At 41.1% G+C, this 26196-nt stretch overlaps 1 protein-coding gene across 3 annotated transcripts in view; it reads left to right on the top strand.

Moving 5' to 3' along the window:
• TBXAS1 (thromboxane A synthase 1) overlaps nt 1-26196 on the top strand; it is a 252781-nt gene that overhangs the window by 108470 nt on the left and 118115 nt on the right. For all 3 annotated transcript variants that reach the window (XM_076339807.1, XM_076339797.1, XM_076339816.1), the window contains one exon: nt 8443-8539. In XM_076339807.1, coding sequence (XP_076195922.1) covers nt 8443-8539 — 97 coding nt within the window. The remainder of the gene's footprint in view (nt 1-8442; nt 8540-26196) is intronic.

Raw genomic sequence — 26196 nt, 5'->3', positions numbered from 1 at the left:
TTAGTGATGCGCGTGTAACTGGCAACTTTATTACACTTGTGCTTTTATTATAGTCAACCTGTTTTATAGCTTGCTGTATCTTGCGATGTCATAGTATCACAAATTATATTTAAATCCTTTGACCTCCTTCCTGTTTCATTTTATCCGTATGGTCGCACATATGCTCTCCTCTTTTTGTCTCCTGTCCCCAAATTTTCCTTGGAGCCTGTACCACGACATGCGCATGCTCTCCTGCTTTCTGGGACACTGAGGATCTTCCTTGGCTTCATGGCCACCTGTTCGGATGGGTCCCCCCTGCTTTGCTAGAGAGCAGCCCTGCGCTGCACATCCCTCTTCTAGGTGTTCTCTCAGCCATGTTATTCGATGTAGCATCACAGTCATATCCCTCATCTTCTTCAAGTGCGCTGCTCTGTCTCCATTTATCTTGTACGAAATGGCTGTAGCCCTGCCAGGGTAATACTGCCTGTTGTTTCCCAGAAATTGCTTACCTGTCTGTCAAGGGAAGCTGCTTAGAGCTCCTGACTAGAAATCAGGATAAGCACTCAGCAGATGCCTCTCCCTCCCTTACATGGAAAAAAAAAAGATTGAGAAAAGGCTGCCCTTGCTTAGCCCGAGTAACATTGTCTGCTTATCCTCCTCAGCCATCTTGTAGCCTTTTATTTTTTTTTCACTGTACTGATAAGAATAGGTAGCACTGTTGAATATAAATAATAGACTCATACAAATCCATACAAATGAACACTGTGTAGATGGTAGCAAGTAAAGTTTGGAGACACACAGTCTCCAGAGGTAGCCTTCCCTAGAAATAGTAATCCAGTGTTCCAGAAATAGTAACCTGATGGTTTTTCTCTCAGGGTATGGCAAAGGAGTGCTTTGGTAGTGAATTAGGTGCAAAGAGCCTGAGATGAGACTGCTCTCATGCCGCGTCTCGCAAACCCACAGAAAGGCCGGGCACAGAAATATGCTGAAACCCACAGGAAACGTCTGCTGCACCATCACATGAGGTCAGTCAGGCATACTGTGCTTTAACGAGCGCAGACAAAACAAGCTTTGGTGAAAATGTCACAGTCTAAACACGGGTAACAAAACACAGACTAATACAGTCCAAGCTTGGTGGGAAACACCATGGGAAGAGATTTAGAAACCTTCTTCTGACGATCTTGCTGAGGTGAAGAGCTATGAGCACTTTCAGCATCACCCAGTAGCAATAGCACTGCACATCCCAGGTGGGAGGAGCGACTGGTTTCTTATTAATATCATAGTACTTCTCATTTCCAGTAGCATCCTATAAAAACAGTACCCTATTTACAGCTTTCGTTTCGCATTAATGAAGTGGAATACTGATGTAGCTAATCAGCGCTAGTGGTATGATGCAAGCACGCGGAGCGGCGGTGGTGGTGGCAATCATCTTAGCCCAGTTGCCAGGATAAAAATAACCCCCGCCAGCCCTGGGAAGCAGCAGCTCCCCAGCTGCGGAGGAGCACAGCCCGGGACCCCGTGGCTCCGCGCTGCCCTGGCACCCGGCTTCTCCCGCAGCTCACCTGGAGCATGAAAAGAAATGATTCTGTTATCCCTGTCCATCCCCTTTGCTGCTTCTCTTCCCAACCCCTGAACGTGGGCATGAGTTTTTGTACTTGCACTTGGATCTGGACTCAGATTTCCTCAGAAAACCAAATGGACATAGATTGCCAAATATGCTTGTATAATTCAGAGGTGTTTTTTTTTCTCTTCATAGCACTTTGTGAGCTTAATTTAATCCCTGTCATTCCTTATATGTGGGTAAATGTCATCTACTTCATTTCATGAATGAATTAACACAGCCATGCAGAGTCTGCATCTCCCGCACTGCTCACTTGGAAGGGGGAAGGGATTAGTAAATGTGTGTGACACCCTCAAGTTGCTAAACCCCAGCTGGGCTTAGAGATGCCCAGAAATAGATCTCGTTTGCACCCTGGTGTAAGGTACTTGAAAGACTCTACCAGCTCTGTACCTTGTAATGGCCCACATCAGCCCTCCTCCTCCTTATTGTCAACCCTAAATATATGACTTTCATACCATGAGTGTCTTACTCCACCTGACGAGGGAGGAGCTCCTTTAAAAATAGCTGTGCTTTTTAGTGGTGGGGAGTATATAAATAATCCCGGAATTTTCTTCCTTTTTTTGATACTTCCTTAAGCATGTCAGAAAGTAGAGGTCTTTTGGCAAGGTGCAAGTTTGAGATAGCGCAGAGGTTCTTGGTATGTAGAAGATAGCATTTTTAATCCTGGGTACGTGGACAAAAAAGGTGGATGCATAGCAATACAGAGCCGTGCAGAAAGTGTGCGCGTGTGTCTGGGCATCTTGTTACATGATATTTTTAATACAGTCAGGAATTAAATTAATAGTTCTATGTGCTTATTTTAAAGCTTTTATGACATGAAAAGAAGCATAGTTCATCAAAAAAGGAAATGAGGAACAATTTATTCTTAAATAGAAATCACTGTGGCCATGTCGTCTCTTTCATGAATTTACACAATGGGTTGGATTAGTCTCTGGCTGAGGCGTGTGTGTATCTTGGCAGAGCTGTGCTTTGAAACTTGTCTCTCAGTGCTACCTGGGCTTCATTTTCATGTGCAAAAAGTTCACCTGTTTCTAGGGTGGGGTTTTTTTTTGGTTTTTTGTTTTTCTTTTTTCTTAAGTGTTAACGTGCATTTCTCAGTTCTCTAATCTGGAGATACTCAGCTTGTCAGTGCTTTATAAAAATAGTCCAGGAAGGCACCCTGCCAGCTAGAGTCACAGCCTGGGACACAGGGGAAGTGGCACGGGAGTTAGCTCCCGACTTTCCAGCAGACTTCCCCCTGCCTGAAGAAAGCCAGCGCATGATTTCCAGGTGTACATGGCAGCTGAGGAGCTCTGTTCCCACAGGGAGTCAAAAAAAAAAAAGGTGATCTCTGGCAATTCCTGGCTCCTCTGTACCTGCCCATGCCCCAGTCCCTCAGCTGGGAAATGGAGGACGTTGTTTGTTTTCCCCACTGTTTGTCGCTCCAGGTTATTTAAACTGTAGGCTCCACAGGCCTAGAATAAGCCTCCTACTTATGTATAACTCCTGCCAAATTAGGGCCCGGGGACCTTGGAGGTCTCTAGCTGCTAATATAACACAAATAATAACAGGACTCACAGTACGTTACGTATTGCTTAGTCCTAGAGTCTGAATTGCCTGCAAGAGCTGGAAGGGGACAGTCCTCATGATGAATCAATTTGCTGACCTCTGAAATAATTAAGCAAGTAATGCCATGCTTGAGTCCTATTTTAAACAAGCAGTGCGCTATTTGTTTTTTGCGTTTCTCTGCCTACAGTGAATGGGTGTCTCTAAACAAAAGAGGCAGATTGATCGAGGAACTTTTTTTTAAGGAAAGGTCTCCTAAGAAAATTAGCCTTTTTCCCTGTATTTCTCTGTCTTTGCATACCTCTCCTTTTTTCCTGTTCTGTTTTGTGGGGTTTTTTTGTTCTTTGCTCTTCCCAGAGGAAGACAGGGATAATAAAACTTTCTATTTTCATTTAGCTTTCCAGATGATCTTTGTGTACTTTACTAGACTGCAGCATAGAAAACAAAGCCTTGTTTATTGCCTAACAGCATATATGTGTTTTATGATTAATGTGATGTGTTTGTAATACATGGGACTGATAATAGATAGGGACATCAAAGTCTTCTGTGAATTGACAGCAGCACTATAAACAAGGTGAAAGGGTTGCAGGTGTTTCCCACACGGGTGTTACACAAAAACATATGGCCCTTTGCCATGATGTACTGCGTGCGCACTCCATCTTTTCATGCGCAGCAAGGCAGCGTTGCTGTGAGCTTTGCTCAGAGAGCATGTCCGTGGCTCAGGACCTGGGGGACGCTGTCGGCAGCAGATGACCGTGCACTGTGACCAGAGCGATCTTGGGGGCACAGAAAGGATAATGCTAAATTTGTCCTTCAATTAAAAGTAGCTGATTGATCCGCTACATCGCCTGAGAGCAGAAATCTGCATTCCTAGGGGGGGTGTGGTGGTGTCCCTGGCAAACGTTGGAATGGGAGATGGCGTGCTTGGGTGTTGCAGGAGGGACGGGGCAGTCCAACGTACCTCTTGTCTCACTGCTTCTACCTCAGCTCATGGTTGGGCTCAGCAGCTCATCTCTCAGGCATCTCTTACCTCCATGGGGTAACTTCTGTGGCCATGGCAGGCACTAGGTGTGGGTTGGGACACCTGGGACACACCTCTGCAGAAAGCAATGGTGGGGCACACGCAAAACAGCAGAAATCATTGCTGGATTGCTGCTTATTCCTGCCGATGAAAGAAAATACGCGTTTACTAAATGACTAAATATTTGCCAAGAGGACCGCAACATCCTGGGTGAAACCTGAACAGGAGGCAGAAGTCTCTGTCCCTTTCATTAATTGCCCTAAGAGTGGTGCTTGTCTGCTCTTATGAACCAAACTGCTGCAGTTGAGTGTGTTGGGTGTTTGTAGCCTCTTAAGTTATTAAAACACTCTGAATGCAGATTGACTTCTTTTGCTCAATATACTGTAACCACCTTGACCTGTGAGCCCTTTGGTAAACACACGGGAGGGCAGCCTGCCTTTTTTGTAACTTGTGGGACTAAATCCATGCCCTCCGTTGAATGCTTCTGAAAAAACTTTTTGCCTAGCCCTTCTGGGGATGGTGCAGCACACAGCTGCCCACTTCTGTACTGGCAGCCCACTGGGGCGACAGCTTCTCGTCCACCCTTTCACCTGCTGGAGGAAGCTAACGCTGTCCTCATGCTGTTGATGTAGTGGTACCAGGTCTTTCCTGTCTCACCTTGCAATGGAGCTAAAGCTGCTGGTCTAAACATGTGGATTTTTTTCTCTATTTTGTAGGGCTGCAGTTTAAACTGAAATTTAGTAGAAATTGCCCTAATGGCATAACTGAGGCCTCATCTACACTTGAAAATCACACTCATGCGTTGGTCATGAAATTTATTTTTACCGGTATGGCAGTGTTACAACAGATTCCCACATGGACAGAGTTGCATCACTCTGAGGACCCCATACTACATTCACGCGTTCTTGTTTCTGTGCAGGAGTGAGCTAAATAGTCACAAGAAATTGTATTACATCCTGAATGCCCTACATGAAAATATTACAAAGGGTTGGGTCAAGCAGTGTAATGGTACTGTATCACTGTAGTTAAAGGTAGGACTTCTGTGTGTGGACAAGCCCTGTGAAAAGATTAACCTAGAGAAAGTTAATAAAAAGTGCTGTTCTAAATTATTCATGAATCCATTTGTAATGCACTTGCCGGGAGGCTTTTGTTTTTCTCAAACTCTTATTTATTAAAATCTGACAAGAATATCGGGTTTTGTTCAATAATAAATCTAAGCCTATGTGAGGCTGGTGATATCCTCATGTAGTAATACAGAATCAAAATGAAGTTACATGGCAGGGGTGAATATGTTATTTATTTGGGAAGAATAGCTTATTGTTCAGGAGGATTTTACCTTTTTCTTGCCATTTTGGAACAAGTAAAAAAAAAAAATTCTAGTTGGGAGATATCCTCTTGGTTTGTGACCGAGGCCTTGATTCTGCAAAGGATTTTAAATATGTTAAAACTTAGTTAAGCATATTTCTGGTGGCTTTGCAGGTTCTGGACCTGTGCTTGCTAAATAAAATAGCTCAGACGATCTTGTTTCACTCTTAGCTGTTCTTGTCCTTCTTCCTTAACTTCAGGGGAAGATCATGGAAGTCATGCTCCTAGCCTGTGGATTTTGACTTCCAAAGCATGTCCATATGCACCCTCTTCTTCTTGTGTCCCAGAAAAGGTTAGAAAGATTATGTACATAAAGTAGGAGAATGGAAAAAAGCCAGGGAGAGAGCTTTTACTGTCTGGGATACAATAAAAGATGGTAGTCTGTGTGCGCTTTACAGCAGTCATTCCTTAAAAGCAGGCAGAACTTTGCTTAAAAAGCAATTTAAGATATTTTTTCAGTATTTTCAGTTCATTAATTTTAGGAGATTTTTTCCCCTTCTCTTCTTTGTCCTTCTCTGCCCTTATTTATAACTGGATAAGGAAGGGAAAAACAGGTGCCTATAGATAGAAAGTTAAAGAAGAGTAAATAAAAAAGAAGGAGCTTAGCTGTGGAAGCAGAACTGGGAGTTTGGGTGACTGGTCTGAGTTAGAGGATGATGAATAGATTTGTTTGCATAAACTTGGCTTGTGAGTCACTTTCTCATAAAAGCAACTTGAGTAGGAGATGCTCCTGTCCCAAATTTTAGTCTTGAATGCTTTCAAGCACAAAGTGTACTATGATATAAGGGCTCTGACTGTGAGTACTGTCCTGTTATTCCAGTGGACCAGAGCTGGAGCTCTGCAACTTCCCAAGTTTGAAATAAACTAGAAATTTCTCCCACACATACCCCCACATGTGCTTTGCATGATGTATCATGTAGTGCCTCTTGGCGGTCAGGGTTAAGCTGTCTGGGTAGACATAATCAGCTTCTGATTCAGATTTGGAATCTGGTGTTAGGGATTTGGTCCCTATGAAAAGCTGTCTGTTGGAGGACCATCAGTCACTAACCATTAAATGAGACAAGAAACTTGGTAAACTTGGAGAGGAGAAGAGAAAAGCAAGGTGTGAGTGTGAGAGGTCAGCATTCATGGTTGATCATGCTGGGTAGGTTTGGAGCAGCACAGGTCTTCGCCTTGGGAGCTTGCTTTGCCTCTCTAATGCCAGAGGAATTGTACAAGTTGTACATGGGGAAGGGGCATGTAAGGCGTTATCCTCTTTTGCCAAAGACTGTGATCAAAGCACTCTTTGAAATGAGGCCTCAGCTCTTTCTTAGGCACCTCTTAGGATTCTGAAGAAAAGTTTGACCATTAACAGACAGCTACTTTGCTGTGGTTTAGCAAACTGGGAGAGGTGAAAAAGGTTTATTTTAATAGAACGTACAACCTGTATCTAAGGTTCAAGTGGAGCCTGTGGGTTGGATCTGGGAAATAACAGTTCCCTCTTGAAACCCACCAGAGAAGAAAAGAAGATCTCTTCCTTCCTGAAGAAAATTATTTTCTTGTTCTTCTCTGCCATTTGTTTGTTATGAGTTTTGGTGGTACAGGGTTCAAGGTGGACTGTGAAACCCTGCTTTGGAATCAAGATATTTGTCTGACTTGTTTGCCCCTGCTGAAATCAGTGCTGCTGCAGCTTCATTGCCATGGGAACCTCCATGGGAACTAAATTTAATTCAGCCCAGGGTTTGCTTGTCTGTTCTGTTGCTGCAATGTAGACAGGTGATAAGCAATGTATTGATACTAAACTATATCCCCAAAATGATTAGGCATTGATATTACCATGGTATTGCAGCATCTGTGGTATTGCTCTTGTGTTCTGCTCTGAGCTGCCCTCCTGTGCCTGCCTCCAGCATCCTCTTCCTCTCTCCTGGCAGAGCAATGGCAGTGCCGCCTGCATAGTCTTTCTGGTCCAGCAATTGGCAAAGGTAGGGACTGCAGGCAACCTCTGCTTGCTGGTGGTACTCCTTCCTCCCCCTGCAAAGCAGCCAAGCACGGAGCGCCCATGGGCCTTGGGGGGGAATGCTGCTGGAGAAGGGAGCTCTGCATCCCTAGGAGTTGTGGGTTGGGGTGGGTCCCAGTACCTCTGCAGCATCCACAATAGTGTGAAGTCCCCCAAGGACAGACCCTGGCTCCAAAGATCAGATTAAACTGGAAGTGGGAGATAGAGGGTGTACGAGCAGAGAGTGAGAGACCCCTATCACCCAGTTCTCTTCTAAAGTTTTATTAATTTCTTTATACTTAGTGAACCTTTTTTTTTTCTTTTTTGTTTCTTTTTTTTCCTCATTGATGCGATGTAAGGTTCAGATGGTATCTGTTAGATGGTTGTGTTTGTGGTAATGCAGAGCCTGGGGTCTGTGCTAGTTTCAGTGCTAATAGAAGTGGTGGAAATGTGCCTTTACTGCAGCCACGCTGGGGGGACTTCTGGAAAGGCTCTGTGTAGACGGGGCTTTGCCATGCAAAGACATTTCATGTGGCTGACTGCGGGATAATCGATTTTGTAGGTCTTTCATGATTGTTTGCATTGTTGGTTACTAATGTTTTGCCCCTCTGTAGATTGGTTTAGTGGTACTACATCACTTTGTACAGAATTCACAGTGAGCCATAGAGTGTGTAAACCTGTGTGTTAAAATGTTCGCTGAGTCTTGATTAGTCAGTAAAAGGTTTTAAGCTGTTTCTTTTAAATTCCAGGACCATGCATCTTAATTTAATAGTTGAGAGAGATGGGGAAAGATACTGATTTACCCAAGGGAATATATTTTCTGTGATATTTATTCATGGCAAGTGTTTTCAAGCCAGCAGAGGTATTTTAGGGCAGGTGACGGTTCTCTGGTTGACATTATCTGCTAAAATGACTCTCTACTTTCTTTCTTTGTAGGTACTACATTGGTCGCCAGATGTTTGTGGTGGTCTCCACACCAGAGATGATCAAGCAAATCTTAGTGACAGACTTCAGTAACTTCACCAACAGAACCGTAAGTAGATAGAAAGGTTGGCTTTGTGGACGGAGGTGGTAGTACTGTTAATTTGAGGTCAGACCAAAAGTGACTGCAAGGGAGCTGGAAATAGAGAGGGGGAAAGAAGTACAGCATGGTTCGATGAAACTTGAAGGTATATAAACTCACTATATACATTTCAGTCAAAGACTCCTCTTACCAGGACACTCTGAGGATGAAAGAGAATGTCCTTAAGAAAGATACAATGCCCTTGTGACTGAGGCACCAGATGAATGCTGAAGAGAGAGGCTTTCAATATCCAGTTTTGCCACTGACCTCCTGTGAAATCCTGGGAAAATCACTTTCTAGCTCTCTTCCTTGTTCTCAGTCTGTAACATGGGGACAGCGTGATTTGCTTTCTCCCACCCATGGTTTGTTTTGTGGTTTTAGACATTCTAAGGCAGGAGCAGGCTGCTTGGGACAGGGACTTGCCTCCTGCAGCTAACGTGTTGCTTTGTCATACTTACCACTCTGAAAATAACAAATAGCAAAGAATGAATTTGAGGTTAGCAAGAACTTATGCATATGCTGTTGGTTACTTATTTTACTTATCTGTATACACAAATATATTAAAAAGCTCGTTTTCAAGTACTGGTTAGAACAATTAATGAGGGGGGAATGGCCAGAGGGATAGTAAAGATTTCCAGCAGTTTCTCAGCATTTTACAAGGAAATACTGTCACTGTGACCGCACGCTGCCTCAGTGCCATCCATCCCCTGCTTCCTCCTGGCCCCTTTGTATGCTCAAATCTGCTCAGATAAACTCACATGTATTCAGGAGGGTTGTTTGTGCCCTCAGGGAAAATTTCATCTCTGATCAGCTGTCTGTCTCCTCTGCCCCTCTGATCCTCCCTGCAACCAGACAGTCTGTTTGCAGGCTGCTTGTCTCCTTTGCTTGCTTCTTTTGGTACATGAGGTTCATCTTGTGACTACCTGTATCTTACTTAATAACCACTTGTACCAGTCACTCTCCGTTCTGCCTATAACTCACATCTAAATGGAAGAATCCCAGTGTGCAAGCTTCTTAGGCTGAAGTTGTGTGTGGCAAGGGTCTTTTCCCCATTTTCTCTATATTTGAAGGAATTTCCCACCCCTTCCCTTCTTCCACCCCCAAGCAGGAACCCTATTTCTTCCTGTCTATAACTTTCCCATGCTTTTCTTCTGTATATTTGATAGGAATAGACTGTACCCACTGTTCATAGCAGTAGCTGGTGCCCAAATAACACCTCCCTGAAATTAGAGAGCATTCCTTTGAGGGTACATTCAGATATTCATTCTGCTCTTAATTTTAGTCAGCCTTGTCATTTGAATATATCTGTCTGTGCATTGTCACCCTTCTTATTTGGCGAAATTTTTCTTTCTCTTCAGGCTTTTATGGTCAGAGGTTTATCTCTCTTCTCGTACATCCATCTGTCATGGTCTGTAACATTTGTGTTCCTTTCTAAAATTCAGGTAGGTCAGGTCACTACAGCCAGTCTCTTTCTCTCTCTCTCCCTTTTTTTTCTTCATCAGGGATCTGTTAGGTATAGCTGTCTGTGTAGGTTCATATCTTACCCTTATCACTTGCCTGTCCCCTGAACCATTTGTGGCTTTTCTGTACAGCATCCTGCTTTATGGATGAGGAACTGAGGCACAGACTGAGTGACATCCCCGCCACTAACCAGAAAGCCTGTGGCAGATGAGAAAATTTAACTCCTAGCCCTCTCTTTAACAAAATGAACAGTTTTCCCCCTGTGCACTGTTGCTATTTCTGGCTTGCTTAATGCCCATGAGTCTAATTCAAATGAACTTGCTTCATCTTATGTGCTTTCATCTGCTTGTTCCATGGTCTTCTCACACAGCTGCAATATTTGAGTGTTGTTATTTCTCACTTTCCACTTTGTTCCCCCTGTTCCAGCCATTGCTTTTCACCTACTGAAGATAAGCAGCCTTCTGTTTCTGGGTCCTTCCACATCTAACCTGGGGATCTTTTTCCCCTCTTGAATTTTCACACTGAAAGTTGTCCCTCCTCTTTAATTCACAATCAGCTCTCTCCGTGAAGTGTTCGGCTATCCTGTACACTAACGATTCGATATGAAAATAAATAATGCTGGATGGTATGTAATGAAGGCCAATGGAATTTATTAAGATGTGATTTTGGTTGTACGTGAATAATGGTTGAAAGGTGAGAGTGAGAAAAGCACTTTCCAAGTAATAGAATTCTTTCTTCTCATATTGACTGAATAAATGTCATTTTAAGACTTTTAATAGGGTTGCTTCTGTTTGTATATTTTAAAATTACTCAAAGCAAGCTCCTCTACTTTAAGTGAGGGTTTCTATTTGCCGGTGGAGAATTCAAAATGCAATATAGATCCCCCTGCCTTATTTTACCCATTCCTTCCCCAAATGGTCTACTGATGAGTGGTTATAGGATTGACTTTGGAGTCAGTGCTGTTCACAAAGCTAGGCTAATATCTTTCAGAACAGACATGGCACATGCTTATTATTTCAACACAAAGCCTTTTTTTTAGCTTAGGAGTGTCAGTCTTTAAGGATGAGAAGGATGGGAAAGGGGGTGAGACCACTGGGTTTGAACAGGCCTTGGGAAAAGCCACCATGCTTTGCTTTTCTTCCCCACCTCCCCAAATACATTTCCAAAATAAAGATTTGTACCTCATCCACCAGTGGTGAAATTGAGTTATCTAACGCAGAATGCCACAATGAGAGATTATTCACCACGCTCTGTAGCAGTTGTAGCAATCATATGTTAACAAAGCGTCACTAAGTTGCAGGCTGTGCAGGACTAGTTCTAAAAGCTAAGGGTATTAGGGGGTAGAAAAAGTTTATATTCCATGTTTATTTTGCTGTTCTTTCAATTAATCTTTATATATATATATATTAGAGTAAGAGACAATGGGAAATAGAACTTGTAAAGGGTTGCAAACAGTGGATGATGTATTTGATAGACAGAAGTGGATAAGATGATGATTCAGTGAACTCCGAGCTTTTATTAAAGCTGTCTATAATATGATGTCATGCCTTTGAGCTTGCTGGGAAGTCGTCAGAAGACCTTTATGGAATCAAGGTGGTTTTAACCTGCTGAGAGGACTCTTTTGGAAGCATCTTGTGTCCTGTCTCCACATCCAGAGAGACCTGTACCACCTGTACACTGCTCTCACATTGAACGTATCTGCTCACTTATTATATGGACAAAGTAGATTTTGCATGTAAATGGAAGCCAAACTCCTGTTCATTTTATGCAATTATGTTTCTCTTTGATATTATACATTTCACATCTTTACTATGAATATCTTTCAAATATTGCTGTAAAAAGCCTTTTAGGTTCCTTTGCCCTCTTCTGTTGTTTCTGAGTTACTGATTAGTAATTCTTGCGACAGTAGTGTATGGTGACTACAGATCAAATCTGCATTAAGGTTCATTTCCTTTTAGAACAAGCGACCAAGTCTAGCATGCAGGGTGTTATTCCCCTGTAGGCGTGGGGTGTATTTATTGTTAACTCTATAATCACAAGAAGGCAATAATGACATTCTACTTTCCCACTTAATTTTGACTTGATTAAGGTGAGCATTGTAGCCATTTAAAAACAAAAATGTCTACTGTAATGTACCTTCATACTTGAGGCATATGAAGTCTTTTCCCTATGTTTTTAATTATAGTTGAAGAAGAAAAGATGAAAATTAGCTTATAGACCTTCTGCCAAAAAATATGGAATTGATTTTAATTTAGGTTAACCATGGAAACCTCAGCCAGCGTTCTAGGCAGGGCTGTGCTGCAGTAAATTATACCTTTTTCTTACAACTATGGTAAGTTGTCTCTTGAATAGAAGTTTTCTTTTAAGAGCACTAAGACCGTTTTTAGCTGCATTACTGTGTTGTGAGTGAGATAGGTTTATGATGTTTGTTGCATTCTGCCAGGTGGGATAATGATACATAATCTGTTTTCAGATTGTATTTAATTTCTGCATTGAAAATTTGTTTTTGAATTAGTACTTGAGAATCATTAAACCGTACTTCTAAAAATGTAGGAGCAGAATGTTAAGATGGAGCAATGTGAAGAGAGATATTACCTGGTACGTAACTTAAATGATTCAGAAGTTGCAGGCCAAAGTATTTGCTAAAAATGTGGATCAGTGAGCCCAAAGGCAAAGGTAAGTACTAGCTAGTCAAGGTTTGTCATCACTGTTTTCTCATCAGGAGCTTTGCTGCTACAGTGGAAAAAGTAACAATGGATTAACAACAAATAATAATGAAGTGGTAAAAATAATGTTGTGGTTTAACCCAGCAGGCTGCTAAACACCACACAGCCGTTCGCTCACTGCCCCCCACTCAGTGGGATGGGAGAGAGAATAGGGGAAAAAAGAGTAAAATTCGTGGGTTGAGGGAAAGGCAGTTTAGTAGGACAGAAAAGGAAGGGAAAATAATAATAATAACAATAATGATAAAAGAATATACAAAATAAGTGATGGACAACACAATTGCTCACCACCCGCCGACTGATGCCCAGCCAGTTCCTGAGCAGTGGTCACCGCCCCCCGGCCAACTCCCCCCAGTTTATGTACTGAGCATGACGTCATATGGTATGGGACACCCCTTTGGGCAGTTTGGGCCAGCTGTCCTGACTGTGCCCCCTCCCAGCTTCTCGCTGGCAGGGCATGAGAAGCTGAAAAGTCCTTGACTGGTGTAAGCACTGCTTAGCAACAACTAAAACATCGGTGTGTTATCAACATTATTCTCATCCTAAATCCAAAACACAGCACTGCACCAGCTACTAGAAAGAAAATTAACTCTATCCCAGCTGACACCAGGACAAGTAAGAACATAAAAGTAGCATGGAAGTTGATATAACATGGCAGTATGAATTCCTTGTATCCTCTTGAAGGAAAAGACAGTTGCCCGAGCTGCTTTTCTTCTTGCTTCTGTCTGTCCTTCCCCTTCCCCTCCTCCTAATTCATCTGTGTGGGACATGATTATTCTTTTCACATGTAGAATCTGCCAAAGCTGTTGGCCTCAACTTTATTTTGCTAAATCTGTAAAGCTTCAGGCCTACCTGTGGCATTAAACAAATAAAATACAGCCATGAAATAGGAAGGAGCCTATTTTCTGCATCTTGTTCAGCTGTGGTCCAGGACAGTTGCCGTACCTGCATTGGCTGTGCTTTCTGGCCTCTTGTTAGGGGACACAGTACTGGCAAGAAAAGTGTCTGTTTATATTGCTCTATCAAAAGTTCTATCCAAATTTGATACAAGATTCCCTCCAGAGGTCCCTTCCAACCTCAGCCATCCTGTAATTCTGTGAATTTTGGGTCAGGCCCTCAGCCAGCATAGATCAGCGTACTTCCATTAACTTCAGATGACCCTACACCAACTGATAGCGATTATGCATCTCCAGAGCCAGGCTGGGATGCACAACTGGCTTCAAACAGCTCAGTGTGCTGCCTCAGGAGCTGAGTCTGTGTGTGTATGTATGTATGTGTTCTTGGCCTTTTGCAAGTAAAGGGTCACCTGCATGTCTTGTGCAAGATCTTAGAATCATAGAATCATTGAGGTTGGAAAAGACCTCTAAGATCATCGAGTCCAACCATTGACCCAACACCACCATGCCCACTAAGATCTGATAATCTTGATGCCTTAAGATAATCAAGATAATCTGATATCTTGATGCCTTCTGCCTTGATTTTTAGAGTACAGGCATTGCCTGTACGCAGCAGCCCTGCTGATGTGCTGTCATTCAGTAAACAGTGGTAATTCAGTTGTGTATCCAAACCCATAGTCTGATCCAGCTTATGGGCTGGGCTGTTTCTTCAGTCCCTCTCTCACAAGTATGGTTTATTGTTTTGAAAAATAAACTCACTAACGTATTCATTTGGAGACATGTCATGTACAAATAGTTAAGGAATGAAGAGTTGTGTACTGTTGCCAAAAGACGCATATACATGCTGTCTTGACCCTGTACCCTTGGTTGTTTGTTTTAGAAATGTTTCTTTTCTTCAAATTAAACGTCCTAGGATTATTTCCGGTTGTGTCAATGCCATCATCATCATCCTTTCATGTGAATTTCTTAGTTTATTTCCAAATTGTTGTTGCAAAGTGCGATGAACTCAGTTTGTAAACAGATGATGAGTGTGCTTTGTTAGAGGCTCACCTTCACATGGGCACGTAGTTTGGAGCACTAGTGACACACAGTATGACAGTGGGTAAGTCAATATTTGGAAAATGATTCAAACAAATGAGAAAAAAAGTTGACATATGTATAATAAGATCTTCATTTTTCCACCCTTTAAAATGACTGTTCAGCGGGATAGTTTAGTACACAAGTGATGTTCCAGTGTGTGCTAATAATTTGATTGTGATGTTTAGTTTTAAAAACAAGCTGTTTTTTGTGGCAGCAGAGGGAAGGAATGTGCTTTAAATTTGTTCACTGCCTCAGTCTTTTTAGATACGTGTTTTCATTTTCCCATTCCTTCCTCTTGTTTCATCTTGGTTTTTGTTGGGTTCACATAGGACATGGAAGGTGACCACCATAACGCTTCTGGAGTCAACATATCCCTGGATTAGTTGTTACACCTGCATGTGTGCATGCATATTTGTGTATATATATGGATGCATACAGAGGCATACATACTGATTTGGGTTCTCTTTGTGTTTGGAGGAGATGCTGAATCTCTAGTACTCACTAGAGCCTTGCGGACGTCAATTGTGCCATCTCTTATTATGGAAACTTCACAAAATATGCCTGTCTGTACATGTGTGGTGACATTTCAGTTCCTGATGCAGCAAAGCCATCACACCTGATGGCAGGCCATGCCTTGAACATCCAGTTCTTTGTGATGCCGAGCTGCGAAGTTCTCTCCTCCCTCCCTCCCTTTGTAGGACAAATTCAAGCAAGTGTCGATCCTGCCACATGTACAATAAGGCTCGGTCTCATTGAGCTGAGAATATTCAGTGCTTCCAAAAATCATTCTGTGCCTTACGAGGATAAGTGAAAAGGTGTCCAAGCAATGAATTTATTAAGATTTACTTTTTTGCTTAGCAGTTTTCTACAGCTGCTAGATCATAGTTGGTTTGAAATCTTGGCTGGTACAGCATCATTATAGAAAGGGAATTATGCTAGCAGGGAATGCGTTTGGCTGTATAGCACTTAACTGTTTAATATTAATTTATTTGACTGCATATTTGTGGGTGCTGTTGTACAGCCATGTGAGCCCAGATGCCTGAGTGATTTTCCAGTGCCAGTCCCTGCCAGGGAGCTGAGCAAGGGCTCTTATCCTTGTTTTGACCTGATGGTTCTCACTGGGCCGCACCGGAGCAGGAGCTCCTAGGCTCAACAACCATAATGATAAATCTGCTTTCTTTCCCCAGTGTGCCTCCACGGCTGTCTTCTAGACATACTAGGATACCTTTCTAGCTTGGTCAATGTATATGTAACTATTTTGCCATCTTCTTTACCTGGTAAAATAGCTTTTAATTCTGGATTTCTTTTTTCTTTCCACTTTTTGCTTTCAGAGCTTGCTGGTTAATTTTTCTGAGCACTTAAATCCAGTTTTGTTTAAATGTTTTAAAGTAGCAGTGCATATGCTTGCAATAGACACCTTAAAATTAAAATAATAAATATTGAGAGGGTCATTTCTTTCAGACTGTGTATGTCTTTTTATGCATGCACAACAAATTGCCCCTTATTCCCCATATGCTGAAGCTAATAGCACAAAACTAATGTTGTCAAATGATCACTGCTATTGACTGTAAAATTAATCAGACTTTGGCTTCAGTTAGCCTTAGAGAAAGACTTGACATATTAGTAGACCGTGTTCTGGGAACCACCTGATCCTCTGAATCCCAGTGAGATGAAGTCTGGTTTTGTGGTTAGGGCTCTAGGTTGGGATTTAGGAGCTCTGAGCTCAGTTTTTGGCTTTGCTACAGAATTCCTGTGTTCACAAGGGCAAATCATTTAGGAAGTGCTTTGTCACCTTAACAAATGTAAAAGAGTATGTTGGGAATTTCCAGCTGAACATTATCATTAGTGAATGTTAGTGCTTCAGAACTGATGGCAAAGGGTTGGGATTTGGTTTATCTGTTAATTCAAACAGTTGTGGTGGGAGGTTTTTTTGTTTGTTTTTAAAAGAAGCTTCAGAAATGTAGAGGAAAAAAATTTTATTGAAAAGCTCTTTTTTCTTTTTTTTCAAGTAACTTTCTATTTTGAAGTATTTTAAAACAACCTAAAGTAGTAAAGTTAATATTAACAGATTCAATTGAATGTATTTTGAGGATTATCTTCTCTCAAGTTTGTAATTTTTATTTGTAATTCTAATTCAGAACAGGAAAACAAGTGAAATCTCTGTCCTGCAAAGTGGGAAAGCTCATTTGTACTTACCTTGAACACCTGGCATGTGCCTCTGCTGACTACTATTCATAAAAAGATGTTAGCATTTACTTACTTCTATGCACATTCTTATGTCTCATTTAATTCAGTGGGCCATGAGTGTGTATTTACCTAGGTATGTTTATTAATAGTCTGTCCAGAATGGGGACGTTCCCTTAAATAGGAGCCTTTGTTTTTCTGTGCCTCGCATGGTAAAGAGGGCGAACACAGTCTCTTCTCATGCATTTAGGTATTTGGTAAAGACTTCTGAAAGTTTAGGAAGATATCAATAACAATAGTTTGGAGTGCCACAGAACGGCTTACAAGCAATCAATCTAAAAATGCAGACCAACTAGTTTGAGGATGGTCTGGTTGACTGACTTGGAAAGACTCTCTGTTAAAGAGGAGAAGCTCTAACTGACATTTTTTCCTTCGAGTGATTACTTAGATGGTTTGAGGAAGGTTTTCTGTGTTGTCGTGGCTGGAGGGAGCTCTCTTGCAAGAGGTCAGCATATCCCCAGCAGTGGTGGTCAGACCGTAGTTGGACTTGGAGAAGGCCACACTTCTTGTAAGGGTGCTATTTTAACCAGCTAATATTTTGTTGTCCAGGTAGGTCACGTGAATTTGTTTGCCTGAGATTTATGAATCTCTAATTGAGTAAGCAAACACTAACATTTGTCACATTTCCAGGTAAGATAGCAAATAAAACCAGCTGATCCCTCCTGTAGGAAGGGCTAGCAGCGATGGTGGAAACAGACGGGTTATACGCAGATGGAATACAATATAAAAACTTTCTACTTTTTCTCTTTTCCAGACATGGGTTGTCTGTTTTCAGATGCTATGGGCCATAAACCTTGGCAATATAAAAGCAATGCAATTGACTGTAAGGAGGCTAGAAGGCTTAAAAACAAGTTTCCTCTTCCCTTGCCCCCCATCAAGACATGATGAATCAGTAGGTTGAGACCACGGCTGATGTTGAGATGCACAGTCATCTTATCTTTTACAGGATTTATTATAAAGTGAGTTATTTTTCAGCATGGGTCTAAGTATTTGAATCTATCCCTGAGTCTTTCTCTGGTTTATTAATGGGCTGCAGTGCTGCCATCACCATGGTATCCTGCTACCTCTTCCCCTCTGAAGACTGCAAAACTGCATGTTGATGAAATTTACATTTTTAATTCTCCACTCTCCACGCCTATACGAGTAAAAATGGTTTGCAAAACCATGGGGGAACACAAACACAAGGACAATCTGGTATCGAGAAATGACTAGGGTTGCTCTGTTGTTTTGTTTGTTTTTAATGCTCTTTCTTTATGCTATTATACTGCAGCCATCATTGGTTCAATACCTGCTCCTAGGTAGACACCAGAACACCAGATGGATTACGTACTTTACAGCACTAATGATAGTGGCTGATAATGTGTGCAAATCTCCCTTTCACTGATTGTTCGAGGCAGTTAAGAAATACTGAATACAGCTGTACATAATTACGCTTCTTTTGAAACTAAACCAGCCTGTGAAATTTCTGTTCCTGGAAAATGGTCAAAATTAGTCAATAACAAAAACAAAACAAACAAACAACAAAAACCCAAACCCTTTGAATGTACTTAGTTAATGGTATATTGTGGCATTCTGTTTCTTAGATGCAAGGCTTCCCTGCCAACTCTATTGAGACTTAAAGGGGGAAAAAAATGCTGCATAATGAAACTACAAAAAGGTGGTTTTGCTGCAGGTGTAGGAGGATGCTGATTTGACAATGCTCTGTGCGTATGCACTTGCTTATGTCAGAAGGAGTTTGTGTAGGACTAAGTATCTATGTGTCTCAGTGTGTGTCAGGTATGTGAAGGGACATTCCCTCTTTCTACCTAGTCCCTGTTTCTTCCACGTTTCTTTGAGTTGCTGTAAGATCAAATTTTGAAATTATCTTTTTTGGCTAGTTTATCCTCACATTTTTTTTCTTTCCTCTATCATTCCGCAAAATTTTCTTTTCTAAACGACTGAAGAAAACAAGATCGGAGTTTTATTAGGTTTTGCCTTCCCTTCCCCCAGTTTTTCTCCTGTTGAAACTTGCCAATCAGTTTTAAAGCCTACATTGGGCTTTTCTGCAGCACAGGAGATATCATTAAGGCTTTAAACCCACTAATGAGGGAAATGTGCGCTGCTTGAAGGCTCCTGCAATATTAACTACATCCAATTATGTTAGGTAAACGTATGAGTATAGTCAAAACAGGATGAAAGCATATCTTTCTATTCAGGCCAAAAGCAGTCTTCTGAGCCAATCTTTCATCAAACTTACATTGGCTATTTATTTACTGGTTTTGCAGCACTTTTTTTTTTATACTGCAATGCTGAAGACAAACAACACTTATAGATAGGAAAGGACTATCTATTCCCAGAGCTCCGTTCCTTATTTAAAGAACGCGTTTTATTGCTGGATAAAATATGTGAAATCTTAAGGCTGATAAATATTTTTTCCTGTTTAAATGCAGTATTGCTTCCTTCTCTAATCCTGTCCTTTGCTGACTGTGTTATGAGTAGGTGTGATACATGTGGAGTGGAGATGCAGTTCGTGCTGGTCTTTGCTGGTCCTGACCTTTGATTTCTGTTGATTTGTTGTGTTTTAAAGGGAAGTTCAATTTATCCTACTTCTTTGGGCATATGCTGTGGGGATATTTTTTCTGAAGCTTATTCAGCCTAATAGCATGGGTTTTCAACAGTCCCTCACTTCTGACTTCTGAAACTGTTATTTGTCAGTAGCAGATTGGTTGGTTTGTTTACAGTTTTCTCCCTTTTCGCTATTCTTGACATATAGTAGAGCATCATGTCCTTTGACTCCTGCCTTTCCCAGTCTGCTTTTGTTAGAAGAAGAGTAATTAGTTTGTCACTTGTTCCAGAATTGGTATAGGCTCAGATCACAACATTCAAGTTGGCCTTTTCACATACTTGAGCAGTCAGAGTTCAGACCCAGTACTTTGCTTTGTTTTCATGTCTTTATCCACATTTGGAGATAACGATAACTCACCTGCCCATGAACAAAAAGTCCTTTTGAAGCATCTGATGGTAGAGGAACCCGTTCAGGTCTATGCAAGTGATGTTTCACAGCACAGAGAAGTGATTTACATGTACCTACCCAGAAGCCTAGAAGTTCAGCACTGAGCATTGGAGCAGATGTGACACAGCAACATATGATAGTTTGAATGGTTGTCATGTACCATGCCTAAGATCTGTGTAGCCTAGCTGGGTGTCCTCTTTCAAAGGTGGCCAGCAGCAGAAGTCAAAAGACTACCATAATAGCAAGACAGACAGTGACAGTAATCTTCCTTCTGGCTTATCTGCCCAGCCTCCAGCAAGCAGTGCTGTGGTGACTTCCAGTGCCAGAGGTTGCATCTGGGCGTCATTTCACCTAATGGCTCCATTGGCTACAAATCATTTTCCCCCCACTACTTTTGAATCCTTTCCATTAACTATTACGCAAGCAGGTGACTTTTTTCATGGATGTGCTTTTTGTTTCGAATGTGATAGGAGTTACATTGGGGGACTTGTGTGTGTGCAAGTGAAGTTCATTCCTCTTCAGTGAGAGTTAATGTGATACATGTGGGCATTATTATACTAATTCTTGCAAGCCTCTGCTCTTCATGTTAAGTCTTTTAAATGTAGTATTGTCATCTCAGAAGTAGCGGGAATAATTCTCTCTTTAGTCATTCATTCAGATAGCTTAATCCATTTACCTGCCTTTATGTTTATATTTGAACTTAAACATATGAAAGGTTTTTTCCTTTCCTTTTTTTAAATATATTATGATAATATTCTTATCTAGCACAATGCTAACAACCTTTTAAGATGTCTTAGCTGGACTTACCATTCTCACAGCAAGGCCTACAGAATGGATCATGTGAGCATTCCTCATCTGGTTCAGCTCAGAAGCTAATCCATCTTAGTTTATGTATCAATGCGGACTTTTTCAAAACTATGCAGGCTGACTTGGCACTGAAGCAGATGATGAGTGCTCACACGGGCTCTCCACCAGCTCCATTTCAATGGTGGTAATCTCCAATAGATGGGGGGTGGTGAACAGCTGATGGTGTAGTAGCATCCTAAATCGATGCAGCTGTTTTTGTAGTGGTTCTCTGACCAGAGCCTGGAAAGTTGTCTTCTGATCTTTACAAAATTACCTAGCAATTAACTCCAGTAGATTTGTTCTAAGCAGAAATTTTTGCCATCCTGGCTTTATGCTTGTGATCGTACACTATGTAATGTTCATTCTGCAAGAGTAAAACCTCCATGGGAAAGGATGTTTAGAGATGATGTGCTCCTTACCACTGAAAGTGTGTTGCAGCTATAAATCTTACAGATCCTAAGTGAAAAATGAGTCGGCAGGTCTTATTTTAGTCTCCAGTGAGAATTCTTCTTTGTTTATATAGCAACCACATATCTTGGCACCATTTGTTGTAAATAGTTGATAGCAAATAGTTGGCTGGTCTGAGCCTTAGGAAGGGAACGCGCTGCAGTGTGTTATGCAGGTGCTGGGGAAGCGCTGCGCTGTGCACGCAATGCTCCCGACCAAGGAAAGTTGCAGAGCACTTGCCAGTGCTGCTGACTTTTTGTCAGCATTAAATTCCTCACACTTAAAAGAAAAAGGAAAGAGGAGGGAGGGGTGTAAAATTCAAGTCTTCACACTGCATGGCTTGCTCCCAGCTCTCCAGTGTAACGAGTGCTCCCTTCTTTGAGCACACCTGGCCACTGCTCATTTTCACGTTGATTCACCTGTTTCTGAAGGCTCGGTGATGGCTAGAAGAGGCTCCATTTAGCCCCACAGACATGTACGCAGCAGCAGATATATACACGGATCAGGAAACAGCTATCCTGCAGCAAAAGAAAAGGGTTGTTGATCATTGTTAATTATTTACTCCTGCCAGTCTCCTCGCATTGGTGTTAAGCAATAGAAACTAAAATAACTATGTTCTTTACTGAAATAATGTCCCATTCTTCTTTTCCTTTCACGCTTGCTCTTGCAGAAAAGGGTTTGGGGAAATAAGTAGTAAAAACAAGAACTATCTTGCACTGTTGTTCTCTGCTAGATTAATTGTAAGTTGAAGATACACAAGATACTCTTTTTTTCCCTTTTCAAGGCAATTGCAAAGGACAGTTTCCCCATTTCCCTTTCTATTTTCAGTATGCGCATTTAGATGAAGCTAAAACTGCACTCTTGCACTTTTTATGCAGCTTTCCTAAAATAATTCTGAATAATTTAACAATAGTTCAGAAACATTCCAGTTTAACCAGTCGTTGACCTTCAGTCACATTTTAATGTCGTCAGGACTATACTGGTATTTCATCAGTTCCAAAGAAGCTGTATAGTAGCAGAGGCAATGGTGATACCTATAATTAAAGTTGCCCAACGTCTTCCATTACAATGTTCACCTTTCAGTAGATTATAAAACTTTAACTGCTTCAATTAATATTTTCCGTTTAGAATTTTTCAGTCAAAATGGTCTCACTATTTTGGAGAAGAAGCCTAGGGAAAAGATAGGGTTATTTATTCATTGTGGGGAAAAACAAATCCAAAGTCTTTGACTTTGGCTTTGTTCCTTCTAGTGTAAGGGCTGGATATAAAAAATACTTTGAAAATCTGACCAAACTGCTTAAGTTTATAAGCCCCTGAAGAATCTCAGTAAACACAGACTCAACAAAAATTATTAAAGAACAAGGAAACTCACTTGCTAGTATCGCTCTCTGGTGACAGGGCTCTACAGATCACTAACTTCTACAAGTTGTCATGTGAGCTTTATGTCTAAAGATTGAGAATCCTGAGTTTGTGACTGATTCATTTCACATGAAAGATTTTTTTTTTATATGTAACATTAAAACCTTTCAGGACGTTATTTTCTTTATAAATGTTATATGTGCAAAATCAAATAGAGATCCTGTGGGCAAAACCAGAATAGGATAACATAACTATAGAATTGGACCCATTTTTGCATATGCTTTAGGATACAAAGACTGCATTCAGTCTAAGATTTTCAAACCTTTTAACGCTTTATTTTGCTCTCTTAATTTCCTCTTAATATAATCGTAACCGACTGCAGTAAGAATAGATGGCATGATATATTACCAGCATCAAGAATTAAAAAAAATATATACCTTACATAACCCTTAATGTTTTCTGAGATTTGGTTAGGAAATGTGTGGAAGATAGAAGTTTCATGTTGTGGCTGATTTTGAAGAGTCAAAAGCCAAAATAAAAATAAAAAGTTGATATTTTGTTTCAGTTACAGCTTCTAATGTACAGTCAAAGTTGTTTCAATTTGCAAAGTAAAGATATTTTGTTCCAAAAACATATATTGCAAGATATTTTGTTGGAACTTTTCTCCATTTTTTTCTTCCAGAAAGCCTGGAAAAACAAATTGATTTTGCAGTATTTCCAGTTCTCTCAACCATGCGGCTTTATTTAAGCTTCTTGAACCAACTCTGGTTTTATTTTGTTTAATATTTGATTTGAGTTTTTAGAGGGAATGCCCCCTCCCTAATTGGTGTTTCACCATGTCAGATTAGACGTTCTCTGGATGCCCCGGCTGCTGGATGGTGCAGCCTTGGTTTTTCCCTCCTCAGTGGTCAAGTGGGACAGCTCTCATTTCCCCACTTTTTTCAGCTTTTCCCTTGGTGCTCGCGATAGCTTTTATATTGTATTGGCAGTACGCAGTCAGTTTTGCCTGTAAGAACTTAGGCTGGTCCCAGAGTTAAGATTTATTCTAAGTAAAAATTTCAGCAGGGTTTTAGGCTTGTTGCAGAGGGTTATTTTTTCAATTTAAAGATCCCTTTTATTTATCAGGCTGTTGGATGCTGGGGGGATTCAGCAGCGACCTTAGATGTGGGAGAAGCAGCTGTGCAGATGCAAAACGAGTTCTTGTGATGTGGGAGCGCGTGCTGCACTGGCCAGCACTGATGGTTGGAAACTAAAACTCCTTCCTTTCTCCTCCCACCCACCAGTAAAGCTGGGCTTGGAAGCGCAGATACCGATAACTTGCAAAAATGCTAGGTGCGTGCAATCAAGTGTGTTGTGCGCGCTGAGTATGGGTGCAGCCTGGCAATTTCACTGGATGTGTGGTCTTCTAGAGAGTGAGTCCTCTTTTCTCCTTCAAATGGGAAGTCCCAGCAGGCAGGACTGTGGCAACCTCCACTCGAGTTCCCTGTTGTCTTTCCGCGTGTGCCTGGCTGTTGTGGGGTTAATACTCAGTGAAAGGTTGCAGGTGTTTCATTCTCACAGCTGGCACATGCTCCTTCCCTGGGCACTCGATAAAAGAGAATCTAAATCCCAAATACTGCTCTGTCCTAGTGTGCGTTTGCTGAGCTTCCAGCTTGTCTATGCCTGAAATGCTAGTGATGGCTTTCTGGGCGAGATAAGGGGGAGAGAATTCGGGATTTGACCCATCCCTCTAGTTGCATGTCATGGTGACAACGCAGTAAAACTCAAGCGATGGTGTGGTGAAACAGGCCCTCCAAATGCTGTGTCGCCTGAAGGAGGCCTGTTTTGCAAGAAAGGGATCAGTGAGCTCTGGGGTGTGGGCTCCAATCTGTGGGGTTTTTGGTTGTTTTAAAATTTTATCTTATCCTAGAACTCTTAAGATGACAGGATATGGTGATGTGCTTCACGCTTCATAATCCACACTGCTTGCTATTACAAGCCTAATATGTTTGAGAATGCAAAAGTAGCTGATACTGTTAATATATTTTGAACAAGGTACTTGCTGATACTCAGAGGAGCATTTTAGCTGCTCTCCTGGAAGAAATCAAATAAGAGCGATGTGAGGAACAGTCTGGTTACAGGTTGTTTGGGAAGTGAGGCTGTTTTACTGAAATTGCGAGCTCCAGGGAACTCATGATAAGTCCTGTAATATTATCTGTATGCAATAGGACTTTATTATTGTTGAAATTATCTTATGACAAACACTTAATTCTCGATGTGCTCAAATTAATTTGTGAGTGTCAAATGAACAAATGCTATTTCATATAAGCATTATAAGCACGTTTTGACATGCTTTGATAAATTAGGATTTTTTTTTTTTTTACTTGATTGAAACCAGACAAATAACCACAAATATGAAATCTTGGAAGATAAAATCCTGAAAGTGTGCTATGCAACTACTTACAAAGTTTTATAGCCTAGCTCTTCTTGAGGGACAAATAAATGAGGAACGAAAGCAGCTACTACTATCAGGAAAATGCATTAATGTTTTGACAGATAGATGTGGAGATCTTAATACGCAAAGTTTGTTTTTTTTCCCTGATGTGTAAATATGCACTTAATGTAATTAGAAACAATTGTGAAATAGCAGGCAGGGAATTCAAATTCTTCAGTTAAGCGGATATTGCAAATGTGATTTGTTGACAGCTTGTCGTGCTGCCATTACAGCTGACCTGGAGTTTTCTTTCTGAACGACTGTTCAAAGGAAAACTAACATAAAAAGAGACATATTTGGCCAGGGAGTGCTCTGTCTCTGACTAGCAGCAGATGCTTAGAGAAAGAGCAGAACAGGGCAAGTGCAGAGTGGTATTTCCTATAGAATAGCCCCCTAGCATCTGACTGTCCATGGCTTTTGGACTTCCTGAGCTTGCGGTTGCATCCATGTTTTTAATTTTTAATAACCCTTTTTTCCAGTAGTTTGATTTAAATAGCATCTTGAACCCATTTGTATTTTTGAAAACCGTGAGGAGTCTTCACAAGCAAACTTTTATTTTCTTTGTTTGATGTTGTTTTCAAATTTCCATTTTGGCATTGGAGAGAAAAAAGGTGAAATACTTTTTCCTTGAGTTGTTTCGCACGTACTGGAGATCATTGGTCTGAAGTACTGATTGCAAATGTTCTGTTTTCAAATTAGATAAATGACAGTTTGAAATACATTTTGTTTACCGGGATGTTGTCACGCAGGAAATGGGATATTAGGCAACAACTTTGAGGTGCTGCATGGGAACTTGGAAGACTGATAGAAACCCTTTGAAAAGACTCTCAGCTTTTGGTCATGTTTATTACTTACTCACTTGTTTACTTTTAGTGTTTCTCAGTGCTTTGAGATTTTAAGCTAGACTGGCCTGTTTATAATTTTGTTTCTATATTACAACATCTGAGTGAAAGAGCTCAAACCAAAATTGTCAATAAAATATGAAATACATGAAAAAGTGACATTTTTTATATATACTCTGCTCTGAAGAAAAGTTTTGCATGCAAGTAATATTTTTAAACTAAGCCATTGGTAAGTCTCCCCTTCACCTGTCTAGTTTGCCTCTG

The sequence above is a fragment of the Aptenodytes patagonicus genome, chromosome 1, assembly GCF_965638725.1.
Source record: "Aptenodytes patagonicus chromosome 1, bAptPat1.pri.cur, whole genome shotgun sequence".
Taxonomy (NCBI): domain Eukaryota; kingdom Metazoa; phylum Chordata; class Aves; order Sphenisciformes; family Spheniscidae; genus Aptenodytes; species Aptenodytes patagonicus.
This window is presented reverse-complemented; position numbering and strand designations above follow the sequence as displayed.